Source organism: Podarcis bocagei (genome assembly GCF_964188305.1).
Source record: "Podarcis bocagei genome assembly, chromosome: 14".
NCBI lineage: Eukaryota > Metazoa > Chordata > Lepidosauria > Squamata > Lacertidae > Podarcis > Podarcis bocagei.
In genome coordinates, this window is record NC_138139.1 from 39,660,157 (window position 1) to 39,681,071 (window position 20,915).

A 20,915-nucleotide genomic window follows, 5' to 3' on the forward strand; every position below is an offset into this window, starting at 1 on the left:
GAGCCGCACACTTCCGGTCTTAACCTCGAACAATTTCCCCCTCTTCCTTCCCGACGTAAAACAACACGTTGGAAGGCAACGCTTTCACAGCAAGGCCGCGGGTGGGTGGGGAGGGGGGAGGCGCGCGCCAATACCCGCGAACAACGGAGGCTTTCCGTTTCCATGGGGAGTTTAAGGATTCTGCGTGCGCGTGTCACTCTGAAGGTTTTTTATCTCTACGGCATTGAGAGCCTGAGGCTTCATTCGCGTAGTAGTACGTTCGCTTCCCGGTTTGCGCATGTGCAGTGGGAGCCGCGGCTCTTTGACAGCGACTTGTCATGGCGGTTTCTTCGGCGGCTGTTCCGGCTGCGGTGCCGCTGGAGCACGAGAACCAGATCTTCCTGGACCTCTTCCACGACGACGGGCTGGTGGTGTGCGCCCGCGGCCTGGGCATCGACCGCCTCCTCCTGCGCTTCCTCCGCCTTTACTGCGAGCCGGCCAGGCTGGTGCTGGTGCTGAACACCAGCCCGGCAGAGGAGGTAGGCAGAGGCGCCGCGGGGCCCGGGAGGAGCTTCCCTCAGCCTCTGCTATTCGGAGGGGCTGCTCCGCTTCTCAGGGCAGGGGTCCTCACAAGGCAACGTGCAAAAAACACCCCCAAAAAAAGACAAGCCCAGGCACGCAAACAAACAATGGGAAATGGAGAATTGCACCCCTCCCATCCCAAATGAGCTGCAAAAGCACCGGTCGAAAGAAAGACTTCCTGAAAGTTCCTTTAAAAGGCACTATATGCGGTGTTTCCCAAGCTTGCTGTTTTCGGACTACATTTCCCATAATCCCCAACCACATCAGATGTCAAAGAAATCAACAACTATCTGACGTTTAGAAGACATCTGAAGGCAGCCCTGTTTGGGGAAGTTTTTAATGACTGGTGTTTTCATGTATTTTTAATATTTGGTTGGAAGCTGCCCAGAGTGGCTGGGGAAGCCCAGCCAGATGGGCGGGGTATAAATAATGAAATTATTATCATTATCATTATTACTGGTCTTGCCAGCTACGGATGATGGGAGTTGTAGCCTCAAAACAGCTGGAGACCCAAGGTTGGGAGACACTGCACTAGAGCAAGAGATGTGTGAACTTCATGGAGGACGATAATGGGGCCAGCACCGAAAAGGGCCTATTCCTAGTACACCTGCCCAGGGAGGGAGTTACTGGTTTGCGAGTGGTTTTTTTGTTCTTGTTTTTATTACGTATTTTGTGTTTTTTGCTTTGTGGTTTTATGCTGTGAAGTGGGGGAAGTTGCCTGTGTCTCAGACTGTAACTAAGCTTGAATACACGCATGTCATGAGTCCTGTGGAGCCATCTTGGTGGTCATGTCAAGATAAGGAGTGAAAGGAGCTTGAAGGACTGGAGGCCAGTGTTTGGGGAGGGACACAGTGGATTGGGATGGGCCTCATTCAGGCCTCCTGAGACATCAGAGTTGCCCGTGGGGATGCAGCAGTTGAGGAGGCTGATCCTGGGGAGGGACCTAGTTCTCTGTCATTCAGCCCAAGCCAGTCTGGCCTCTTGCCCTGCCAGAGCCTTCTCTTCCTTTAATTCCTGCTGGCAAGCCTCTACCTCCAGAGGAGGTGTCAGGTGCCAAATCTAGTTTTGCACAGGTGCTGTTGTCTCCTCTTGCCACCTAGATCACAGAGATGCCAGTGCCTGCATCAGCTCAGGCCCAATCCACCAGAAGCAGTTCCCGTTTACCTGCCCAGTCAAAAGATGCCACACACTCTGCACTAAGCCATGCCTGCTCCACTCCTTTATCACAGGAGTCACAGGAGCCAGTGTTTTAGCTTGCTTTGCCATGCCTTGCACCTGCTGTGCCTTTGGCCCTTGCTTAGTACCATAGTGATTTGAGCATTAAAGTTTCTAAAGGTAAAGGGACCCCTGACCATTAGGTCCAGTCGTGTCCGACTCTGGGGTTGTGGTGCTCATCTCGCTTTATTGGCCAAGGGAGCCTAAGTACAGCTTCCAGGTCATGTGGCCAGCATGACTAAGCCGCTTCTGGCGAACCAGAACTGCGCACGGAAACGCCGTTTACCTTCCCACCAGAGTGGTACCTATTTATCTACTTGCACTTTGACGTGCTTTCGAACTGCTAGGTTGGCAGGAGCATGGACTGAGCACCGGGAGCTCACCCCGTCGCGGGGATTCGAACCGCCGACCTTCTGATCGGCAAGTCCTAGGCTCTGTGGTTTACTAGAAACCAAAATCAGAATGAAAGTAGATCAGTTCGTAGAACGTGAGGCTCTTGATTTCAGGGTCATGGGTTCGAGCCCCACGTTAGGCAAAAGTTTCCTGCATAGCAGGGGGTTGGACTAGATGATCCTTGTGGTTCTTTCCAACTATTTTATGAGTCTATGAATTTATTGATCCTGCGGGAGTCAGGGCAGTGCAAGTGAAACAGCTTGATTTTTCTCTGTTTATACCTGCCTCCACTGCTCATCTCATCCCTCAGTCCTTCACCCTGTGTTTAATTTTAGATTCTAATCTACTTGGAGCAGGGACATGTTCTCTTAAACCAAATGTGAGGAACCTTTGGGTCTCCAGATGTTGCTGAATTACAGCTCCCTTCAGCCCTCAAGAACATGGTCAGTGAATGGACATTTTAGTTCAGCAACATCTGGAGGGGCAAAGGTTCATTAAGCTCTGTAAAACACCAGGCATGCTGACTGTGCTATGTGCACGAGAAATAATAATTGTTTATTTTAAGCATTTCCTTCCCACTTTTCAGCTGACAAGGTCCCCAATGGCAGATTATGTAAGAGCAATATGAATAATAGGTTTTTAAAATAGCATTTCTTAAACAAAATTAATGTGGTCTATTTAAAGAGCTGATGGTGGTGGTATTTTGCCTTGCTAACTAGATGCTGCTTCCCTTATTCACAGGGCTGTTTGTTCTGTAAGGCAGTGAAAATGTAAATAAAGCACAGGTGTCAGAAACTGAACAAATAAGAAAAAGTGGCAGATAAAACCAAAACTTGTATGAAATGACAGAAGAACCTCAGAAAACCAAAGGTGTATTGAAACCAAGCAGTATTCAATCAATATCTGATTCAGGTATAGGGAACCTCTGACTCTCCAGATGTTGATGAACTACATCAGCTCCAGCATGGCCAGTGACCACAGATGGGAATTGCAGTACAGCAACATCTGGAAGGGGAAGGGGTTCCCCATACTTGATCTAAATGCAGATGCCCAGAGGGGGGCACTACTGAAAAGGCCCCGCTGCAGGTCTGTGTCAATCTGACCCGACATTAGGTTGGGAGGACCATGAGCAAAGAGCACAGGTGGTATCCTGCTCATATAATACTATGAAACAATGAAATTAACTTTTTATACAATGTCATGCATTATTCCTATTTCTAACAGTATTAATGAAAGTTTAAATGCCAGGATCAGACTAAAAGTGCAGAAAAGCAAAACATAACAAAAATAAAGTAAAGTAACAGCAACTTTTTTAAAAGTCAGTTTTTAAAAGCAGCAGGTCAAGTCTTAAAGCTTCATCAGAATTATGATTTAATGGAGTGTTGGACTCCGGGCAAACTTTAGGTGCTCAGCTGACTGCTGTGCCTACCCTGTTGCAGTGGCTCGCTAGCTCTTACACACTTAGAAAGCAATGGAATTGGGATTTGTATTTTCATCATGATTCAAAGCATGTTTACTCAGAAGTAAATATTGGTGATTCAGCTATCAGGCAGTGCCTCATCTGCCCTAATGGATCAGTCTGCACTGCTGGTTGAAACTCAGAGCAGGAGCGTTCCGCCGTAACGTTTTTGTTGGCAGGTCCCATTGATTACTGAATATTTAATATTGTATTTAATCATAGCTTTTGCACTGCTTCTTACTCTACAGCCGCACAAAGTATCTCCCTCCCCCCCTTACTCCACATTGGATTTGTTGTGAATAACTTTATTTTGGTTTTAGGAGTTTTTTATCGACCAGCTGAGGACCGATAACGTAGCTCATCTTCCTCGACGCGTCACAAATGAAATCGCAAGCAGCAACCGCTATGAAGTTTACGCCCAAGGGGGTGTCATTTTTGCCACCAGCCGGATTCTGGTGGTAGATTTTCTGACCGACCGAATCCCTTCAGATCTTATCACCGGTAAGATCTTACCACGAGAGAAAGCGGATTCGAACCCTCTTCCCCGCCCACCGCTCAGAATGTTAACATAATCTAAGTCTAGGCTGAGAAACATGGCTCCCTCATGCTAACTCCTGCACAATTCTGCAGATATAAAGTTTATTGCTTCTCATTGTTGAAATGGCACCTTGCTCTTCTACAATAGAGAGTCTTGTGACACCTCAAAGACTGGGCTGATACCCACACCATACAACTAAAGCATTCATGGACAGTCTTGGGAACTGTAGTTCATTAAGGGTGCTGAGAATTTACCATCCCCAGGATTCATCGGGGGGGGGGGGGAGCTTTGACTGTTAAAGGGGAATAAGACTGCTTTAAATAGATGTGGTGTCATAAAAACCTTCTCCCACTAGAGGTCAGTGTGACATAAAGCCTTGATTAGATCCTATGCTGAGCAAGCTGCAGATTTGTGACCAAGCCATGCAAGTGTCTCTGGAATTTATCCTGCCTAGTGTTCAGTTTCCATATGCTGAGAACCAGTGTAGTGTAAGGGATACAGAGTGGGAAAGATGTAGAGAAGCTGGGGTTCCAAGTTGAGCCTTGAAGCTCACTCAGGCACCTTGAACGAGTCTGTCTCTTCAGTCTAACCACCTACAACAGGGATACGGAACTTCAGGCATGAAGGCTGAATGTGGCCCTCCAAGCCACACTGCTTGGCCCTTGAGTCTCTCCTCAGAGGGTCACACCTCTCTCTGTCCCTGCCTGGTTTCCTCCTGGAGTGTTTCTGCCTGGCTGGAATTTGTCCTTCTGATAACACCTTACTTCTTCGGCTGGAAAGGGCTGTGCGAATGTGTGCAGAAACTAGCCTAGTGATACAAAGGTAAAATTCGCATGTATTGCTCTGCCTTCTTTTGCCATTGGCCTTGCCCTCCACTGAATGTGGGAATGTGACCATCTCAGGCTATAAAACCTTCCTCATCTGCAGGATGGGTGTCAGGTCGAGAACCAACTATGCTACTTGGAGCTTTGGGGAGGAAAGGGGGCATAAACATACAGGGTTGTTGCCAATTTGCTTTTACTTAAGAGTAGATCCATTGAAATTAAGAGACTTGAGTTAACCATGTCTATTCATTCCAGTGGGTCCACTCTGAGTAGGCTTACCATTGGAGAAAACTTACAGTATTAATAAACTGTACCTATTTTTAAAATCTGCTGTGGCTCAGGGTGCAGAAAAGGACATCAATAGCTGTATTCAGCTCTATAAGTTAGTATGACGCCCTTACCCTATTTAAAAATAAAATAAAAAATCTTTTCCCTATAGAGTAGGGATGGGAAAACATTTTCATTCTGTGAGTTACTTTTTTTCCTGAAGGCCATGTGCCAGAGTTGGGCGGGGCCAGAGGCAAAAGTGGGTGCAGCCAGAAAAGTAAATTTTACCTTTGTACCAAAGGCAAGCTTCTACACACACACACATATAGCCCTATCAGTTATCAGAGTTCAAGGACATGTTCCAGCTAGGTAAAAGCATTCAGGATGTTAAGGAGGGCCAAGGAAAGTTGGGGCCTAAGAGGAATTCCCAGGGCCTGGTAGAGAAACCTGGGGATCGCATTTCTTGCATGGGCCTAAGGTTCCCCACTGCCTTATATAGGGAAATGACCAAGTGTCTAAAGGTGGATCTCCAAAAGGAAATGCAGTGCAAATCATACTCTTAGATGTGATTCCAATCCACTGTCTTCACATGTCCTAGCACGTTGCATAGGATTTTATTGTCGCCTTGTTTGCTTGTGGTCCTTTTGTTACCAAAATGCAATTATTTCTTACAAATAGTTTAAAGCAACAAGGTAGCAGGCTCCCACTTTACCTGTATGGTTGGTTTTATTTCCAGTGTTCAGGCTGCAAATGCCATTGCACCGTTGCTGTGTTCCGAGAACGCTCCTATAAATAAATTAAGGTTGGGGGTTCTTGCCATCTTTCTTATTTGGTTTGTTGTTTTGAGCAGAAAGTACCTTTTCCTACTTACCGGTAATTAACACATTTTAAATTGTTGCAGCATTTTCACTGGCGCGGCATTGAAGGTGGGAAAGATCTGAGCCCCGCTGAATTCCATCAGTGGGAAAAAAGCCAAAGGAAAGTTAGATGGTGTCATGCTCTTTTTAATTGGTTGAACCTTTGAAACTCATGACCTACTCTGCAAAATATCACGTCCTGTGCTTTATTGTTGTTTTCTTTGCTTTTCTCCTGTATGTATGACCCGAGTTTATTCGTCTTGTTGTTCTGCCAGGTATTTTGGTGTACAAAGCCCACAGAATCATTGAGTCTTGCCAGGAAGCTTTTATCTTGCGACTCTATCGCCAGAAGAACAAGCAGGGTTTCATTAAGGCTTTTACAGACAATGCCGTGGCCTTCAGTACGGGCTTCTGTCACGTGGAAAGAGTGATGAGAAATCTCTTTGTGAGGAAGCTTTACCTCTGGCCAAGGTGAGGCCATTCTTCCTTGGTAACTGAGCAGATGAATTGATCACAGACAGGGCAGATAATGTTGATCAGCAGCAATTATGCAAAAACAGAACCTTCAGGATCAGGAGCAGTATATCTTTGGTTTCCTGCTGCTGGGGACCAAGGAAAATGATGGGCGCTCCTAGACGTGAAAGGTGAGCAGTAAACAGGGCGGGCACAAGACTTTATGCCACCCGAGGTGAAGTGGACCAGCTGCTGCCAATCCATGTGCTGACCACTCCTGCTACCTTATCCTTCTGCTTTAGTCTTCTGCAGCTGCATCAGTGGTGGCAGAGTAGGTGTTCCCAAGGCTCTGTACGACTATCTAACCCTTGTCTAGTTCTGAGGGGCATCATTCATTTATTTGACTTATTAGTTGCTACAAAAAAAGTCTCTAAGCAGCTTCCAAAATGGGGGGGGGGGGGGGAGAGCCAAAACAGTAGAATATATAAAACATGGCATTTAATTAAAACTGTCCCGATAACCCAGGGTTCAGCAACCTAAGGCCCATGGGCCAGAAGCAGCCTGTGGAGGTTGTTTGACCAGCTCATGAGCCGCTCCTGAACCGAGCCACCCGCTCGCGCACTGTGCTAAACCGGCGCAGCACCACGGGGACTCGCTTCTGTGGTGCCAGAAATCGTGTCTGTGCAGATGCCGAAAATTGCGGGCGGGACCGATCTGGCCCAGGCAAAATAAACCTTGCTGACCTTCAATAACCCATAAACAAGCCCAGCAAAAAAACAAAAAGGCCCCATCAGGAGCACCATAGGAGTGAGGCGTTGTGGACAGGGAGCTCACATCTATTTTTGCCTTTTCTTGTCCGGGTGGGGGAAGAGGCTTGGGATTTGCGTGGGTCTCTTGACATCCTTCTCCCTAACACCAGCCCGCCTTTCTCTTCCCAGGTTCCACGTAGCAGTGCACTCCTTCCTGGAGCGGCACAAGCCCGAAGTGGTTGAAATGCACGTCAGCATGACCCCGGCCATGCGAGCCATCCAGAGTTCCATTCTGGACATCCTGAACGCGTGTTTGAAAGAACTAAAGCAGTGCAACCCGGCTCTGGAAGCAGAGGATCTGTCGCTGGAAGATGCTATCGGGAAAGCTTTTGACAAGGTAGCTCTTTCAACTGTCGTTCGTTTTTGTTCTTGGACTTTTCTTATCGGCCTCTAGCGGGTTTTTTTTATATGGGCACAGGCAGTGCAGTCAGCGGCATCGGGGTCCTTGGCTGCTACACCATCCTCGAAGGGCTGTGATTGTTCCCTGTGATGATGAGCACAGCTTTAAGAAGGACTGGACAACCTGCAGCCTCCCAGGTGTTGTTGGACTCCGGCTCTCCTCATTCCCAGCCAATGTGGCCAAGGGTCAGGAATAACCGAGAGTCTGCAGGATCAGGGCAGCGGCCCATCTAGTCCAGCATCCTGTTCTCACAGTGGCCAACCAGATGCCTGTGAGAAAGAGCAGGATTTTAGCACAACAGCACTCTCCCTTCCTGTGGTTTCAGCAGCTGGTGAAGCACTGCTCTCTCCAATAGAGAGCCAGTGTGGTGTAGTGGTTAAGAGCGGTAGTCTTGCAATCTGGGGAACCGGGTTCGCGTCTCCACTCCTTCACATGCAGCTGCTGGGTGACCTTGGGCTAGTCACACTTCTCTGAAGTCTCTCAGCCCCACTCACCTCACAGAGTGTTTGTTGTGGGGAAGGAAGGGAAAGGAGAATGTTAGCCGCTTTGAGACTCCTTAAAAAGGGAGTGAAAGGCGGGATATCAAATCCAAACTCTTCTTCTCTTCTTCTTCAATGGTTCTAGCCTAGCCATCCTGGCTAGAAGCCCTCTTTTCCATGAATATATCTAATCCTCTTTTAAAGTTGGTGGCCTTCACAGCCTCCTGTGGGCACCAGTTCCATAGTTTAACTCTGTGTTGCGTAAAGCAATGCATTCTTTTTTCTGTCCTGAATCTCTTTTGTTTTATTTGCCTGATGATGGGAGTTGTCGTCCAAAAACATCTGGAGGGCCGCAGGTTTCCCCTTTCCTGGTTTATGCCGCTGTTAACATTTGTTAACCATCACTCTCTGTGCTTTTCTGCATTTCCTTTCCTTTGGACATCACAGTTTACAATTCCCTCCCACCCCACGTAATATGTATACACAGCTGTAACGTATTCCATTGAAAGCAGCAGAGCATAACTAGACAGCATCCCAATTCCATTGCACTTCCCACTTGGCTCACTTTTCTGAATCTGCTCAGGGATCATGGGCATACATCTCCGTCACTCAGTCAGGGCAGCAGTATTCAGCTTCTTCGTAAAAAGACGGAGGATTATGTCTCATTGGACTCCTGCAATGTCCGGCGTGGATTCCATTTACCTGTATCCCAGGTGTTTGTTTGCTCAGCTGGCTGCAGAATCATAGAGTTGGAAAGAACTGTGGAAGTTGCCTTCTCAAACCTTTTGCTCAGGGCAGGGTCTGCAGTGCAGAAAAGTGCAACCACAACACCCCCAACAGATGAACATCCACCCATAACTTCAGTGAAGGAGTCAAACAGCTATGGTTTACCTAAACTTGAGGGAACTGCTGGAATTAATGTCTGGCTGCTTTCTGCCATGAGCCGCTGAATTTCAGGTGGCTGCCTTCTTGGTGAAGAACCTTTTGGACTGACTCCACCCAGCTAGGCAGGAAGGGCTTCCATGTCCAACTTCCCCTGGCTCAAACAAGACTTGTGTGTACCCTGTCTTATCCTTGATGCCTGGCTTGCTCTTCGCTCCTGTTTCCTCATTTGTCCTTCTGGTCCTATCTTACGCATAGGTTCCAACCACTGGCCTTTCTCCTGGCTCCTGGCTCGACTCAGTCTGCTTGCCCCCAGCCCAGCCCTGACATCTGCACATGCTTGGGGTAGTCTCGTCTGGATTATGAGCTCACATCTCTCCCCAGAGCTCAGCTCTGGCAATTTTAAGTGCATTCCGGAGCAGGATCCCGGCTCAGATGAAGGGCTTGGCTAGTTCACAAGGAGAGCAGAATAGTGAAATATTTCTCTTGCCTGTGGGCCAGCTTACAAAAGCACTGCATGTTGCTTGGCAATTGCAGATTCATTAATGGCAGGTTCCCTTGTCTTCATTAACTTGGTGATCTTCTTTCCAGATTGCAGAGCTGTGTTTTTTTTGCAATGAAGCGATGCGATCCTTTCTTTGGCAAAGTCTCTTGCATGTCACAGGCTCAGGCCGGCCAGAGCTCTCCAATTGACTGTCCTCCCTTCCCAACAGCTGCACTTTGTTTAGGGGAGGAAAGTCTGCTATCTTTTTTTTTTAATGGAGGGATTTAGACATCTGTTAATAGTTTAACTGTGTTTTTACATAAAAGAGTGTTTTATTAGCTCTCCAAGACTCTGGCTGGCTCATTGTAAGCTTGTTAACAATGAAATAAACGTTCTTTTGTTTGGGCATTGTGTGCCAGGATCATAACATGGTTGGAATTGTTCTTTGTAAAAATCCATATATCTGTGCTGAACAGCCTTGATCTACTGACCCTGAAAGTGGAGGGGGAGATTTCTAGTGGAACCAGCTGTGACTTTAAGTGGGCAAGCTGGTGAGCCTCTCAAGACATGTTTGTTTAGCGTTCATCCTGATTTGCTTGCACAAAAGCTTACGCAGAGGTTAGACCATGTCCGGTCTTCACTGAGCATCCATTCTGATTTGTTTGTAGAACAGTTATACAACGAGCATTCATCCTGATTTGCTTGCGTGGTGTTAGTACATCTTCCCATTTAACTGTGCGTTCATCCCACACTTTTCAGTGCATTTCCCCGTGACTTTCCTAACTGCAAAATTCTGTTGTTTTATTTTAAAGTGGATTTGTTGCACTAAGGTGATAGAGCACTTTAATCAGCATGCACACTTATTTCTGTGGAAAGCACTATTGTGTATGCTCATGTATTGGCAGACAATGAATTGATGAGATCCTCTCTGTATTTATAATAATGCACATAGAACTATTCCATTGTTGGGGGTGGGTTTTGTTTGTTTTGCTATTTTTGTGTAACCTGTTAAATTAAAAATTATTATTTTTATTATTAACGCACAATGAATTCTATATAGAAGCAATAGAGTTCAGGCAACTCCCAATTTATGCAGCAGTTAAGTTCCAAGGCATCACACGGTTTAAGTGAAATTGTGTATATTTGAAGCACCTTTGGAAAAGTCTGCAAACACCCTGCCCCACTCCCCTTTGTGACATTTTTGGGTCTTTTCTGGGTTCGGCACAATGCACGGTCGCACACATATCAGATAAACCTAAAATGGTCGCTGCCTGCCATGGGCTCCATGTATGAGAGTGAGAGGATGGGTGCTGAGGGTCAGAAGGCTGGAATTATTGCCAGATTGTTCAGTTGTGTTCATGAGGACTAGAAACTTGTCATTTTTATTTTAAAAAGACACAATCCAGGATTTGTGTTCTAAAGCTGCTAAAAGTTTAGGAAGGCCTCTGAAGTTCAAGTTCAGATCATGACAGTACTGTGTCAGCAGTTCCTTCTAATTTTATATTTCTAGACAATTCGTCACTATTTGGATCCTCTTTGGCACCAGCTGGGATCAAAAACCAAAACTTTGGTCCAAGATTTGAAGATTCTCCGTACTTTGCTACAGTACCTGACTCAGTATGACTGCGTCACTTTCCTTAACCTTTTGGAGTCCTTAAGAGCCTCAGAAAAAGCCTTTGGTCAGAATTCAGGTATGAACAGTTTCTCTCCCCCCTCCCCCCCTTTTATACAAAGGAATCAGTTGGGCTATTAAAAAAAATAAAGAGTGAAGTTTTAATTTAAAAAAACACACATGTGCATGAACGTTCCCAAATGTTTTCAGCCAGCCATAAGGCTGTAGGATTTACTGACAGTGAATATATTCAGCCTCCCACTGAACTTCTGTTCCTCGAAAAAGATCTGCAAATGTTCATACAGAAAACCTGAGTTGTTGTTTCTTCTTTGGTCGATAATTACATAAGAAGGACTTAGCTGCAGAAGAAGGAAGAACGTCAGGACATGGAGACTGGGCTTTGAGCAGCTGGAGACATTTGTCAGAAGTGTGGGATCTTTGTGCCCCCGGTATGGGCCAGGTTTACATGATCCTGGGGCCAGCCCTACTATTAGGCAGAGTGAAGGTTACACACACACACACACACACACACACACACACACACCCTTTTTAGGCTGCTGATTTTGAAAAGAGTTCAAATCCCCACTCAGCCATGAAGCCTGCCAAGGGACTCTATGCCAGTCACTGTGTCTCAGCCTAACCTACTTCACAGGGTTGTTATGAGGATAAAATGGTGAGGGGAGGAAAAATGAGAAGCTTGAGCAACTTGGATGAAAGGTATGATGATGATGATGATGATAAGAATAATATAGTGCCTGGAGCTGGCCATACCATCAGCAGTGTCAAGTGAGAAAGCTTCTTCCTGGACTGAGAGAGGAAGTGGGGCTGTGTATGTTCAATGTTTGGTTACACCAGGTAAATTAAATCTGGGACATCAGGGCAAAATTACTTGACTAGATACATAGACCCACCCCAGTATAACAAGGCTGTGCTCTTTGCTCTACTTTAAAGTATTTAGGGCCATATTATATTGCTTGTTACCACTTTTTAAAATATTTTTTTAATTAATAATTTTACCCCGCCCATCTGGCTGGGTTTCCCCAGCCACTCTGGGCAGCTTCCAACAGAACACTAAAACACAACAACCTATTAAACATGAAAAGCTTCCCTAAACAGCGCTGCCTTCAAATGCACCAAGGCAGTGTGCTGGGCTGTTTTCCTGCCCCCCCCCAATAACCCCATGTGAGGTAGGCTAGCTAGGTTGAGAGATGGAAATAAAGGCATGCTTCTTTCTTCAAAGTTGTTGTTTTTATCCCTGCAAAACTAATTTGAAGTGAGCACAACTGCTTCAAAAGATGATGGGGAAGAGGGGGAAGAAGAGAGCTAAAGAAATTAGTGGGCATTTTGTAATTGCAGCCACGGATATATATTTGTCTCCCTCCATCTGCTAGGTTGGCTTTTTCTCGATTCTAGTACGTCAATGTTTCTAAATGCTCGGGGCAGAGTGTATCGCCTCTCAGATGACAAAGCAAATAAAAAAAGAAAAGCTGCCGAAAAAGCAGATATCGGAGGAGAAGGAAAAGGTACCGCAAAACCTTTTAATTTATTAAATAGTAATGGGTGCTTTTATTATGATGATGGCATCAGTGTACTTTGCAGGGTACAAAAGGGCATGTCCCTGCCTTGATAATGTTGTAATAATACTGTAAGCTTATTTCATGTTTCAGTATAAATGGCACAGTGATCAGAGAAGGGAGGATAGGAGTCTGATGTTGAACTTTGTGTTGACAATTAGCAAACTCTAAACACACACAAACACACACACACACACACACACACGTATTTACTTTATCCATGGCGATAACAGAGAGGATTTTATTAAGGCTGAATTTGGACATCACATGAACCCATAGTTAAAGAAGCATAACAGGAGTTTAAACTTTAGAAGATGTCTAAGTTAGCAAACCATGGTTTGTGATGGAGTGGCAAGCCAGAGGTGCCTTTGCAAGGGACGGTCAGTTCCAAGGATTGTTTGGTGCCAAGCCATGTGTTTTCAATGCACTTGGTCCCGGGTTTGATCCCCCGGTGTCTCCAGTTAAAAGGATCTCTGGTAAAGGGCTGTGAAAGGCCCCTGCCTGATATATTGGATGGAGCAATGGTCTGACTCAGTACACAATAGCTTGGTGGGTCTTCACCAACCAGTCGCAGTTGCAGCCACCACAAGAGGCTGCTGTACTGATTCAGAATTTGTGAATCTGAGGCTACATACACACATTCAAAGCATATAACACCTGCAAAGAATCCTGGGAAGTGTAGTTTGTTGGAGCTGCTGGGGGGTAACTGCAGTTCCCAGATTTTTTTGCAGGGGGTGGGGATGTGCTTTAAATGTAAGGTGTATATGCAGCCTGAGTGTAAGAGGCCAGAAAGCCAACAAGCAGCTCTAAATCATACAGGGCCAGATCCAGACCAAGTTAGGTCCCATTCAGTTAATTCATGCTCAGCTCGTGCTTTCAGCCTGGACGTTTGTTTGTTCAACGGGGCACAATCTACGTATAAGTGCCAGGCGGATTCCCCAGCATTCGTAAAGCGTCCGAGAAAGGTGTAATGAGAAATTCTTAATTCCCCACGCATCCACTGACCTTGTGTTCCAGACCAGAAAAGGGAGTTGATCCTGGAAAGCAACCCAAAGTGGGAGGCTCTTGGAGAAGTCCTGAAGGAGATTGAAACGGAGAATGCCAACAGTGAAGCTCTGGGCGGGCCAGGTGAGCTGGGAGGGGCAGGGCAGCGGGATGGGGCTGGGCAGAGGCAGTTATGGTTGCTGCTCTTGCTAGAGCTATTATTATTCACCAGCAATAATAATATAATACTGTACTTGTTACTATCATACTTGCAAAGCAGTTTTTCTTCTTCCCTAAGACTGTTCCCAACAAGAACCTTTATCTCAGTGACTTCTGGAACCTGCAGGATGTTTTGCGTATTATTTAGTTCAACAACGTCAACGTTGATACTGCTTAACATCCACCGGTGTGTATCCAACTAACATTTCCTTAGACTAGACCCCCACCCCGCCCCCCGAAATGAATAGGCCTAAGCTAGCCATATCCATCCCTTTCAACCAGAAGACACTTGGGTGCTGCTAATGCAGTGGTTTGACTTCACCCCCAGAGGCGCACTCGATTTTGTCTCGAGACAGACAGATGCCAACTCTCAGTAGGCACGAATGGTTCTATTCAGCGTTGGTCCTAAAGCAGTCCAAGAGACCTGGAGCAAAGGCATTTGTAATCTTAGAACTCAAAGGTCACCTGGTCCAGCCCTCTGCCAGTGCAGGAAATCTGCTGCCACAGCATCCCTGAGAAGGTGGCCTTCCAGCCTTGGCTTAGAAACCTCTAGTGAAAGAGAACTTGCCATCTTCTGAGGACATGTGTCCCATTGTTAAAGAGCACTACCATCAGGAAGTTCTTCCTAAGGTTTAGCCAAAAAACCTTTGATAGCAACAGAGTGTTCAGTTTTGGGGTTGTGTAACATAGCAGGGGGAGGTTTTACAATAGGTTAGGAAAGAAGGGGAGGGTATCAGTTCTCCGTCTCCCTCTCCTGAAGCTTCCCCTGCTTTCGAGCCCCAAACAGAACACTACAGGGTGCCAGAGTCCTGGACAGGGGGTGAGGATGCACTGCACCATTTTATTGTGGGTCTCAACCTTTCGTTTCCCACCCCCTGCATTTTGGGGTGGGGGGTGGGAATGGGTGATCGGTTCTACGCGCCATCCCATTACGACAACCGTTTCTCAATTGCAGGGCAAGTGCTTATCTGCGCAAGCGACGACCGCACTTGTGCTCAGCTCAAGGAGTACATCACGGCTGGGGCAGAAGCTTTCTTAACAAGGCTGTATAACAAAACCTTTGGGAAGGACCAGGAAGCCACCGTAGCCTGCCTGAAGGACGGAAGGGCAGCCAAGGGCCGGGGCAACGGTGCCAGAGAACCACGGGCCAAGAAAGCCAGAACGGATTCCTCCAAACCAAAGAAGGCGAAGAAGCCAGAGCTGACCTTGACCCAAATGCTGAACAAAGAGGAGCAGGAAAACCTGGGAGAGGAAGAAGGCTGTGAGGAATTAAGCAGCAGCCAAGAGAGCGTTGGAGAAGCCAAGCCCGAAGACCTTCACCTGAACCTCTCCTCGGATGCCTATTATGGGATCTTAAAGGAGCCACTCACTGTGATCCACCCACTGAACGGCTGTGGGGACCCTTATGCTCTCACTCGCGTCTTGCACGAAGTGGCCCCGAGATACGTCGTGCTGTACGACGCGGAGCTGACGTTTGTTCGCGAGCTGGAAATTTTTAAAGCAAGCAGGCCTGGGAGGCCTCTGAGGTACGTTGAGCCTCGGCGAGGAAAAGGTCGCAGCTCAGGGGCAGAGCATCATCTCTCCATGCAGAATGTCCCATGAACAGCCTGCGGCTGTTTGAAAACCTCTCTGAAAACCTGGAGAACTGCTACTAGTCAGAGTAGGCAACACTCAGCCGGGTAGACCAGTCGTCTTGACACAGTATGTAGGGCAGTTTCCTATGTGTCTGTGAGGGAGAACCTCCCAAAAGGGATTGCTTAGAATTGTGCACTACAGACATGACTGCAGGGGGACACGGGTGGTGTGTGGGTTAAACTAGGACTTGCCGATCAGAAGGTTGGTGGTTCGAATCCCCGTGATGGGGTGAGCTCCCGTTGCTTGGTCCCTGCTCCTGCCAACCTAGCAGTTCGAAAGCACGTCAAAGTGCAAGTAGATCAATAGGTACCACTCCGGCGGGAAGGTAAACGGCGTTTATGTGCGTTGCTCTGGTTTGCCAGAAGTGGCTGAGTCACACTGGCCACATGACCCGGAAGCTATATACCGGCTCCATTGGCTAATAAAGCGAGATGAGCGCCGCAACCCCAGAGTTGGCCATGACTGGACCTAATGGTCAGGGGTCCCTTTACCTTTACCTTAGACATGTCTCCGAATAGCAGTAGCTGGGAATAGAGGTAGAGAGCTGTTGCTCTCAAATCCCACTTCCAAGCTTCCCATCAGTATCTTGTTAGCCACTATGAGAACAAGATGCTGGAATCGATAGACTTTTGGCCACTGTCTTCTGGATTTGGAGAGGTCTTTGTGTCTTGCCTTGCAGGGTTTATTTCCTTATCTATGGAGGTTCGACAGAAGAACAACGCTATCTTACTGCACTACGGAAAGAAAAGGAAGCTTTCGAAAAACTGATTCGGTAAGGTGCATCTTGCATGCTGCCCTTGGAAAATGCTGGCCTTTCAAAGGAGGGGCCAGGCGCCCCCTGCCAAGGTGCTGGGGTCCCACTACCTGCCCAGAGATGCCAGCCCTGCAGTGTCAAACAATATGTATTTTGCTTCCGCAGGATAAATCTCCCCCCTTTTAAAGCTGGCAGAATTGTAAAGCTAATTCTGGTGGAAGCCGGTTCTCTGCCAGATCTTCCCCTTCTGCTGGCATATTTCTAGCTGCTCGAAAGGCAGAGACTGCACATTGGTTATCCTATTGTTGCTATGCAGCTCTGAGCTCTGGCTTGTTTCATCTTCCCCCACCCACTCCAAGTGTTACCAAGGTAGCAAACTTATGTAAGCAGCTGAATACTGTGAAAGATCGTTATAGACTTATATAATAAAAATGTCAAATTTGCAAAGGGGGAAAAGAAATGTTCCCTTATATCCAGAGCAAACAGCAGAGCCTTGTGACACCTTGAAGATTAACAGGTTGGCTGCTGCAGGAGTTCATGTGGACTAGTGCCCACTTTATTGTCCTTGGGAAGGGATTGTGCATCTGGTGGCAGAACACATTTTTTGCAGGCAGAAGGTCCTAGGTTCAGCTTGTGGCATCTCCAGCTAAATGGATCAGGTAGAAAGTAATGAGGAGAAACTCTTCTTTGCCTGAGACCTCAGAGACTTCTCTACCAACCAGACCAAACTGACAAAAAAGTCACAAAATACGTAGTAAATTGGACAGAAAGCAGACTGGCACAGTCACAATATTAAGGACCAGCAGCATATTTGGCTGTCCCTCAAGTTTCCCAGTCATGGTTTTTAGGGGGCAGCGGAGAAGAGAGTTATCCTCAGGAGGGAAAAAAAGTGTTTTTTCCTGTTTTCTCTCTCTCTCCAGGCCATCACATCCCTAGCTGAGCCCCCTCAAAGCTATTCAAGATTCTTTCCCTGAATATTCAGTTCTCATTTTAAAAATAAACATTTTACTTGTAAAGATACGAAGCAAAGTCTTTCAGGCAGAATTTTAACAGATTGATTTGCAAGAAGCAAACCTGTTCCCTGTTCCAGTTTTCTGGCTAAATGAAACTTAAAATCAGATAAATACAAAATAAATAACAATGGCAAAGCATACCCCTGAAACAACCTCCTCAGATGTTATGAATATTGTTCTATGTTGTTTATTTAAAGAGCACTCCTAACCCTTGGTCGGTGCTGCTGCTGGGGGATAGAATATAGCAGAGGTTCCCTCTGCCAGTCTCCCCTGGGTTCAGCCATTGGGGCATGTGCTACTGCCAGTAGCATAAGACCCCAAAACAGAATATTCTGGAGCTGGACCAAGGCCAGTGATGGAGCCACTGGACTTAAAACTGCCATGTTTCCTGTTGAGGGCTCCACTCCGGATACCTGTGCTGTGCCAGCCTGAGAACTGGCAGAGCAGAAAAGGAAAATAAGCTACACACACACACAGCCACTTCCCTCCTGTCTGGCAGGAACTAACAGGGCTGCAGATCTGGTGGGGAATCTGCTGCTCTGTCTTCTCTGCACCATATAGGATTGCTCTATTAGTCTTGTTGTTATTGCTGTTACTAATTTAAATTATATCCTGCCCTTCCTTCCCGCACCGCCTGGTGTAACGTCAGAAACGGGAACAAGTGTTTATTATGTTTTCTGGCGATCCGGGACCAGGGCTCCAATGTCTTGCCGTGGTTGGTGGAAGCACAGTTAAACTATGGAATAGGATCCCTCAATATACAGCGATGGCCGCCAACTTAGATAGCTTAGTGGCTGCTAGTCAGGATGCCTGTAGACTATCTCCATGCCTCTGAACCCCGGTCACTGGGGGAATAACATCAAGGGATGTCCTGTTTGTGGAAATTCCCTAAACTGATTGGAGGGAGAGGTACTGCTATAGCTTTTGCTCCAGCTTGGAAGCAGGAAGGTTTTAGAATTTTAACACATCCATTCTGAGGAAAATGCCTCAAACATTTCTGTTCATAATTTTTGTTTTTCAGTGAGAAGGCCAGCATGGTGATCCCTGAAGAAAGGGAAGGAAGAGATGAAACAAACTTGGATCTAGTAAGAGATGCAACCCCAGCGACTGCTTCCACTGATACGCGCAAAGCAGGTAAGTTCTTGATATCTATGGGACTATTTTAAAACACACCTTTCAGATTTTTGAGCTGAATTTGCATGGACATCGTCAGTGTAATGATCTTTTATTGTAGTCAAATGGTGGGCTGCCAGATCATTTAGGGGCAAACTCAAATGGCCTCTGAATTTCACAGCTCTGAATGGTGAAAGGAGACCATTTTGCTTATTTGTGGGGTAGTGGGATTTACCATTGGGGGGGGCCTTACCCCAACAGTAGCAGCCTCCTTCAGTTTCTAAAAAACATCATTTTGCTGCTATCACAAACCATGGCAGAGCTTTCCTCTGAACAGACCAGCTGCTGTTTTCTTTACTTCATAATGCTCCAGACATATTATTTCATTTAGGGGGGGGATGGTGACCACACACCCCATGCCCTGGAATGATGCTGTGTCTGAGGCATTCTTGGGGGGAAATAACAAAGGATGGGCTGGCAAGAGGGAGCCTCTACTCCTATTATTATTACATTGTATTTCTTAGCCGCCTTTCATCAAAAAGTCCCAAGGGAGGGGGGCTGTTACAGCATATAGAAAGCCAGTATTGTATATGAATATTTTAGATTGCCTTGTTAAACCGCTTAGAGGTTGTTAAACCGTTTAGAGACAGAACTGCAGCTAGGAAGCTAGGATCCAGTGGGTCTCGCTGGTCAGCAGAAAGACCAGTACAGTGGTACCTCGGGTTAAGTACTTAATTCGTTCTGGAGGTCCGTTCTTAACTTGAAACTGTTCTTAACCTGAAGCACCACTTTAACTAATGGGGCCTCCTGCTGCTGCCGCCACACGATTTCTGTTCTCATCCTGAAGCAAAGTTCTTAACCTGAGGTAATATTTCTGGGTTAGCGGAGTCTGTAACCTGAAGCGTATGTAACCTGAAGCGTATGTAACCCGAGATACCACTGTATGTCCTCTCTTCCCTGATCCCTTTTGTTTTGTTCAGGTGGCCAGGAAGAGAGGGGCGTGCCGCAAAGCATTGTCGTGGACATGCGTGAATTTCGTAGCGAGCTTCCGTCTTTGATCCACCGCCGCGGCATTGACATTGAGCCCGTGACCTTGGAAGTCGGTGACTACATCCTCACCCCCGACATCTGTGTGGAGCGCAAGAGCATCAGCGATCTCATTGGCTCCCTGAACAGCGGGAGACTTTATACGCAGTGCGTCTCCATGTCTCGCTATTACAAGCGCCCCGTCCTTCTCATAGAGTTTGACCCCAGCAAATCCTTCTCCCTCACTCCCCGGGGATCCCTCCATCAAGAAATCTCGAGCAACGACATTATATCCAAACTCACCCTCCTCACTCTCCACTTCTCCCGGCTTCGATTCCTGTGGTGCCCTTCTCCGTACGTGACGGCTGAATTGTTTGAGGAATTGAAAAGGAAGCGTCCCCAGCCTGATGCAGCTACAGCCATGGCTGTCACAGCAGATTCAGAAAGCCTCCCCGAATCGGACAGATACAACCCGGGTCCCCAAGACTTCTTGCTCAAAATGCCCGGTGTGAATGCCAAAAACTGCCAGGCCATAATGAATCATGTTAAGAGCGTTGCAGAACTCATAACCCTTTCTCAGGACAAGTTGGCCGAACTTCTGGGCAATGCCGGCAATGCCAAGCAGCTTTATGAATTCATTCATTTGCCCTTTACAGAGGCCGTTTCTCAAGGGAAAAACAAGAGGTGATAAATTGGAGTGCCTTGGCTAATTGCTGTCATGTCTTAGAGCTGAACTGCCCAGTCAGAAAAGCTATCTGCTGTGATCCTCTGGGAACTAGACCACTTCAGAATACAGGTAAAGATGTTAACATGTTGGGATGCTGTCCTATAGCCAAAGCAGCCCGCCAGTGGAAAGCTAGCACATTGAGAAGGATAGCTTTCTCCTTGGCACACTAGGTTTCCACACCCTGGGATTTCATTTCAGTGAAGTGAAACACTTCACGCCTGTGATCTCCCCTTGCCATATCCATTTTCTGAATGGGATGATTAGTTCCAAATGGTACAATGCCTTGGGAAGTTTTATGGGGCTCTTATCGGCCCAGAAGCTTTTAAATGAAGTGTCTTAAAATTATAATTAGAGGTTAGTGAATAAAAATAGGTAAAAAAATGCTAGCAATCAATTTTGTATGGTGGTGAAATTCTGGGTTGGAGGACCATGGGACACACTGTATCACTCTTTATAAATGAATATTTTGGAATTAAAATGCGTGTGTCTGAATTGATCATCTTTTGCAGGCATAAACGTGTGGGGTACATTCCAAGCTTACTGGTATTAGGTTTCATTTCCAGAAACTACTCCTCTCTTCAAGGAACTGATTAGAACAGGAGGGGGCTGACTTCTTTGCCTTTGTTTGCTTATTTAC

General features: G+C 46.7%; 1 protein-coding gene across 1 annotated transcript; it reads left to right on the top strand.

Moving 5' to 3' along the window:
• Positions 1-146: 146 nt before the first annotated feature.
• On the top strand, positions 147-20,756 carry ERCC4 (ERCC excision repair 4, endonuclease catalytic subunit). Its single transcript, XM_081170324.1, has 11 exons — positions 147-518; positions 3,949-4,129; positions 6,390-6,585; positions 7,506-7,713; positions 11,132-11,312; positions 12,625-12,756; positions 13,825-13,935; positions 14,966-15,536; positions 16,325-16,417; positions 18,434-18,546; positions 19,506-20,756. The coding sequence occupies exons 1-11, from the start codon at positions 318-320 to the stop codon at positions 20,237-20,239; spliced, it is 2,721 nt and encodes a 906-aa protein (XP_081026450.1). The 5' UTR covers positions 147-317; the 3' UTR covers positions 20,240-20,756.
• The last annotated feature ends 159 nt before the right edge of the window (positions 20,757-20,915 follow it).